We start from the raw sequence: 6,386 nt of genomic DNA on the forward strand, positions 1-6,386 counted from the left end.
TCATTCAATGTTGTTACTCAACCATTGTTTTGATGTGTATCAGTCTGTCCACATTATCTTGGACAGTAACGGATGTTCTATTCTACCGGTCCATTAGTTAACCCACCACATCTGACTGACCCCCCCCCTCACCCACCCCCCCTCCAATCCAGTCCCAGCCTAAGCCCAGTTCAGAGAGGCCTCCTCAGAGGTCCAAGAAGCCCAAGGACAACAAGCCCAAGGTGAAGAAGCTCAAGTACCACCAGTACATCCCCCCGGACCAGAAGGCGGACCGCGAGCCTCCCCCTCAGCTGGACTCTACCTACGCCAAGATCCTTCACCAGCAGCAGCTCTTCCTCCAGCTGCAGATCATCAACCAGCAGCAGCAGCACTACAACTACCACACCATCCTCCCCGCACCACCCAAGTGAGTGTGGTCGGGGTGTGTGTGTCTGTGTGTGTGGTGTAGTGTAGTTTTGTAGTACATAGCACATGTCTGTCCACCTCTTCCTACATTCTTATCATCACTTCTTTATATTCTCCAGACCCCAAACAGATCAGCCCCCTCCTTCCTCCACTGGCCCCTCCCCTTCTCGGACCATGCCCGCCCCCTCAACTGCCTCCTCCAGTCAGAGTGCACCAAACCGTCAAAACGTCATGCCTCTGGGAGGGGCCAAGCCGACCTGTTTGCCTCCTAACATGGATGAAATGAAGGTTAGTAACACCAACAGTAACAAATACAGAAATCCTCATATTGACAAAACGTAACTGTGTTTCTAGCCCTCTAGAATCCACATTTTATTAAATTGTCTCCCGCTCGAACAACACAGTAAATATTGACATATCGATTGTTTTTCTCCACTCAGGTTGCCGAACTGAAGCATGAGCTCAAACTGCGGAGCTTGCCTGTATCAGGCACTAAGAACGACCTCATCGAGCGGCTGAGGAACTACCAGGAGCTGAACGGTGGCATTGGTGGCAGTACCTCCACTACAACAGCAGGGGGCACCACAGGGTCAGGGGCTGGAGCTCACAAAACCAACCCATCACAACAACAACATCAACATTATCATCAACACCCCCAGGCCCGGTCCTCCTCCGTCCTCCCCCAGTCAAGGGAGAGCGGTATGGTAGTGGCCACCTTCCCATTCATGGCAACGGCTTCACAGAAGGTCATGCACTTTGGCAGCACCAGCTCCTCCCCCCCAGTCTCTCCTGCCCCCTCGGACCGCTCACTAGCTGGCATGAGCCCGGATGAGACCAGCTGTAATGGAGACACATTTGGGGAGATGGTAGGACTCCTGTTCTCATAGATGGAATGGCATAGTAGTGTAGATCAGTGATTCTCAACCTTGGGGTTGGGACCCCACATGTGGTGGTGAGATGATTTTGGGAGGGTCGCGAGGGTCTGGGTTTTTCTTTTTTTTTTGGGGGGGGGGGTGCCAGTCTCCACCAAAAAATGTTTGGGGTCGTGAGCCAAAAAGATTGAGAACCATTGGTGGAGATGATGATGATATCTATCAGCTGGGCAAATTATGCTTTAGATCTTTTCATCGTTTTGTAGCATTATCTTGGTATAACTTTTTATCTTGAAACTTTTTAAAGTGAAACCTTGATACAGAATTATTTCCTAGAAAACTGTTTGGTTATGTTTCTACCCAACTTTATTGATTTGATAAAGCTTACATTACAAACGTTCAATTTGTTTCTCTCGACACAGGTCAGCTCTCCTCTCACCCAGCTGACCCTCCACCACTCCCCCCAGCACCATGTCACTATCAAGGAGGAGACCTGCAGCTCAGCCCCTACAGCCTGCCAGTTCTCCAAGCATGCCCTGCAGAAACGCCTGCTACCCCAAGCCCCCTGCCTCCCAGCCCCCAAGCCCGTCTCAGTGGCGCCCCCTCTGGACAAGGACCTGATGCTGCAGGAGAAAGACAAGCAGATCCAGGAGCTGACAAGGATGCTGAGGCAGAAACAGAGGCTGGTGGAGACCCTTCGTTCCCAGCTGGAGCAGGGCAAGAGAGGCGGTGGAGGAGACGCCCCGGAACCCCTGGGTCTCGTTAGGGTGAAGGAGGAGCCTCCAGATAACCCTACTGTCTCCCTCTCCCCCTCCTGCTTCCCTGTCCGTCCCCCACCCCCGTCCCCTCCTCCACCTCCACCCCCTCATAACTGCAACATGGAGGTCACTAAGATTACCATTAAGCAGGAGGTCAAGGATATGGAAGAGACCATGTCAGAAAAGGGGGTGCCAGAGGCTCAAATGCGCTTCAAGCCCCCAACCCCACCAACTCCCCTGGAGGTTCCACCTCGACAGATCCCCCTCCAGAGGCAGCCTGAACTGACCCAGACCCAGACTCTGACCCAGCAGCAGAAACAGCTGGAGCAGCTAAGACTACAACAGACCCAGCAGATCAACGACCTGCAGAGGGCCCAGCAACAGGCCCTGCAGCAGCTCCTCCTGCAACAGCAGAACCAGCAGAACCTGCAGCTGCAGAATGAACAGAACCTGCAGCAGCAGAACCTGCAGAAACGCTCGCAGCAGAGGAAGAAGAAGTCTCACAAGCAGCAGCTCAAGCAGCAGCAGCAGCAGTCACTGTCACAGCAGCAGCAGATACAGCAGATCCAGTCCAAGCAGCTGCAGATCATGCAGGCCAAGCAGCAACAGTTGCAGCAGTTACAACAACAACAACAACAACAACAACAACAGCAACAGCAGCAGCAGTTGAAGTCACAACAGGTCAGTGACAGTCAAAGCAATCAACTGGTCACATGCTTAACAAGAGTTGCAATGACTACCTTATACATAGGATCTCAGTCAAGATGGAGTTAGCTTAGCACTTTGTGTTAGTCATATGCAGGGGCCATATTTTTTCCCTCAGCGTGTGACCTCACCAGGGAGAACTCTGGTCACTACCTCGTTGTTAGAGTAACATTGTGATAAATACCTGTGGTCTTCTGCAGGTGTCTCAGGTGTTCCTCAACCAGCAGTCCAGCTCCACCACCTCGTTCCCGTTGGATCTCCTCAAGACCCACTCCACCCCCACCCTGGTGACGGATGGCAACGGCAACCACTTCCTGATCGCACTGACCAATCACACTGCAGAGAGCCAAGGAGGTGACACGCCACAGGGCAAGGGAGCCAATCACATCAAACTGCAGGTACAGTACAAACGTGGTTCAATCCCCCTTTCTTTACTCATGTAATCTTTACATGTAGGTGTGTTATGACGTACTCTATGCTCACTGCTGTATTTATCTCCCCATACACTTTCTCAGAGACTGCAGTCAAGTCCCATCAAGCTGCCCAGCCAATCCCCTCCTCGTTTGTCCAGCCCTGACACCCAATCAAAACAGACGACACACACAGGCCCCGTGAAACAGGCAACCAAAAAGGTGAGTTCTAAAAGGTCATAAAAGGAATGTCTTGTACTTGGAAATGTCATTAAGCATCTCCTCTGACCAATGGTCAATGAGCCTCACTTGTGATGGCGACTGGGTTGTCGCTAATGTTCCATTAACTGAGAGAGGGAGAGTCGTTCAGAACTGCTCCAGTGAGGCCAATATCGGGCTGTAGAAATTAATGATGTATACCGTCTGTGAAAAGACAGTGACAGCATTCTTGATAAGAAAGCCGCTGACTAATGTCATGTAATAGTGATTATTATTCTGGTAATTGCACTAACGATGTTCGCCATCATTGTGATTTATGTTTGGAACGGGAAAAAAAAGATTCAGACTAATTAGCATCTTTAGCTAAATTAAGATTTATCTCTTGCTTTTTGCTCAGGGAAAGAAGGCGGGGCTGCAGGTTTCGACCAGCCACTCAGAGGGCGTCGCTCTCTCATTCTCTGCCCCGCCCAATCTCCAGCCGTTCTTCCTCAGTGACGACTCCTCCCCCTCGGTGAAAGACGCCCAGTCTCCTCCCCACACGGTAATTCTTGTCAACTTATAAAGTGAAAAACTTGGGGCAGACTCCTGTAGTTAGATCTCTTAACCCAGATTCGAGGGGTCCTACTGTCTACATTGAGTACCACTTTGTCTCAAGGGTCAAGTTAATTATATACATTTTCTAAGACCTGATATCAAACTGCCTTTCTATCTTTCTACCAGGAGGATGTGTGTCCAGGTCTGGACCAGCATGCCCTCTTCAGCCCTCCTTCTCCACCCATCAAGTTATCCCCCTCTTCACCTGATGACAAGGTCTGTCTGTCTCTGTCTCTGTCTCTGTCTCTGTCTCTCTCTCTCTCTCTCTCTCTCTCTCTCCCCCTCCCTCCCTCCCTCCCTCTCATAGTGTAGGCCTTGGCCAACAATGTCAGGGCCACTGCTGTTCTGTATTCAGATGTGCTCGCCTTGTGAATAGCTCAACCCTGTGGCTGTTCAGGATTTAACCTTGTCCCTCCCCCCTCAGGAGAATGGCTCAGCTCAGCATATGGATGACCTCTTTGACATCCTGATACAGACTGGAGGTAAGTGTCAGTAGATCATTCTTACTTTTCCTTCATTCTTACTTTCCACTGACATACATTTAACATTCTGTTCTTTGCCTTCTACTTTTTTCAGAAATCTCAGGCACCTTCAAACCGGCGCCCGACCCTTCCCTGGCCAGGCTCCGGCCCAACACCCCTCCCAACTCTCCGGCCCCGTCCCCTCTCCAGCTCCAGCTCTCGCCCCCTACCCCCCCAGAGCCTGAGACCCCCCAGCCTCCGCCCTCAGTGGAGGATGAGCTACAACCGCCACCCACCATAGAGCAAGAGGAGGTCAGTAACACAGGAAGTGGTCGTTTGGAGGACTTCCTGGAAAGCACGACCGGGAAGCCTCTATTAGGGGTGGAACCCGGTGGTCCCATGACTTTGATTGACGACCTCCACAGCCAAATGCTGAGCACCCCTAGTATCCTGGACCACCCCACCTCCCCCATGGACACCTTCGAGCTGGGGGGGTACACCCACAATCCCCCAGGGCTGGACTTTGGAGACCACGCCCTGGACAGTATGGACTGGCTGGACATCACCATGGGTGGGGGGGTCAGCGAGACCCCCACGCTCACCCCTCTAGGCCCCCACACGCCCCCCAGTGTGTTCTCAGCAGACTTCTTGGACAGCTCCGACCTCCAGCTCCACTGGGACTCCTGCTTATAGCCCAGAGAGAGACCAGGTCTTACAGTATCACTGTAGAACACACATACACATTAGTGTAAAGCACTCTTTTGTTATCACACAACACAAAAACACACACTGGTGTGTTGAACTGTAGAGCACTCTGAATTTAGTCCTGCTCTTGTACACACACACACACACACACACACACACACACACACACTGAAAGACTTGCTGGTAAACCCTTCCCTCGCATAAGGCAGGACCTACCCTTAACTTATTCTAAACAGTAATACCTTTGTTAACAAACCCTGTGGATTATAGGCTTTTAAATGGCAAACTTGCTTTGCCATTTATTTTGAATTCAGGACTAGCCGACTACTGTCTTGGTTTCTTACAGCCATTATGATATATATTATAATTGTTAGAACTTTGATATCATGATAAAAAACAGAACTCTTACTGTAGTGCTACAATCAATACCTGTTTCTTTGGGTAATTATCAGAAATAATCCTGAAAGCCGAAGCCGAGGTGAAGGACAGTTAAGTGGCTAATAGTTTAGCGCTGGCATGCATCCACATGCCTGTAGAAGAGGGTCCTACTGGATATGGGAGTGATACCCATATGGTCAGACCATAGACCAGGGGAGGCTGGTGGAGGTAGAAATCAGAGGACGGGCTCATTGTAATGCATGGAATGGAATGAGGAATGATGTTTGATACCATTCCTCAATCCATTCCATGCATTACACTGAGCCTGTCCTCCGATTTCTACCTCCACCAGCCTCCCCTGCCGTAGACGTATATTTCACATGGTTATAGTGTCAGACTAGGGCTCCGGCGGTGAGCACCGCTCTGACTGGGTAGGAGGACTGCAGAAGGACGTGGCGTTGGTGTGGTGTCTTAAATAACGGCAAACTGTTTTATTATTCGGGACATGTATTTTGGATATATTTTAAGACGCCATGAAACACGATTTCATGTTTTTAATTGCATGGTCTTACTTTCTTAGTTTTAATGGTATTGCTCTTGTAAGTATATACTTTTAGACAGATAAGATATTGTTTTATTCTTTATTTGATGAATAAGTGAGAATCAGCTTTTTTTAACAGAGGTATTACTGCTACTTAGTGTTCACTATTTCCACTCATTACCATATTCACACTGGGCACTGGGCACACCATACAATAACATGCTTATAGTTTAGATACTGTACGTTTAGGGTTGATACTGTATCATAGACGGCAGTCATTATAATGTTCATGTTTTATTTTAAACTTTATTTGCGCAACTGAGTACAAATGATATGTA

General features: G+C 49.6%; 1 protein-coding gene across 6 annotated transcripts in view; it reads left to right on the forward strand.

The window, feature by feature from the left end:
• mrtfaa (myocardin related transcription factor Aa) overlaps window positions 1-5,834 on the forward strand; it is a 31,629-nt gene extending 25,795 nt beyond the window's left edge. For 3 of the 6 annotated variants that reach the window (XM_083677519.1, XM_083677520.1, XM_083677524.1), the window contains 10 exons: window positions 153-406; window positions 525-693; window positions 846-1,271; window positions 1,700-2,716; window positions 2,941-3,138; window positions 3,256-3,372; window positions 3,767-3,910; window positions 4,090-4,179; window positions 4,388-4,445; window positions 4,540-5,834. In XM_083677519.1, the coding sequence (XP_083533645.1) occupies window positions 153-406; window positions 525-693; window positions 846-1,271; window positions 1,700-2,716; window positions 2,941-3,138; window positions 3,256-3,372; window positions 3,767-3,910; window positions 4,090-4,179; window positions 4,388-4,445; window positions 4,540-5,117 (3,051 nt within the window). In that variant the 3' untranslated portion in view covers window positions 5,118-5,834. The remainder of the gene's footprint in view (window positions 1-152; window positions 407-524; window positions 694-845; window positions 1,272-1,699; window positions 2,717-2,940; window positions 3,139-3,255; window positions 3,373-3,766; window positions 3,911-4,089; window positions 4,180-4,387; window positions 4,446-4,539) is intronic. The other 3 variants (XM_083677521.1, XM_083677522.1, XM_083677523.1) reach the window with 3 other exon arrangements.
• The last annotated feature ends 552 nt before the right edge of the window (window positions 5,835-6,386 follow it).

Source organism: Argentina silus (genome assembly GCF_951799395.1).
Source record: "Argentina silus genome assembly, chromosome: 9".
Lineage (NCBI taxonomy): Eukaryota > Metazoa > Chordata > Actinopteri > Argentiniformes > Argentinidae > Argentina > Argentina silus.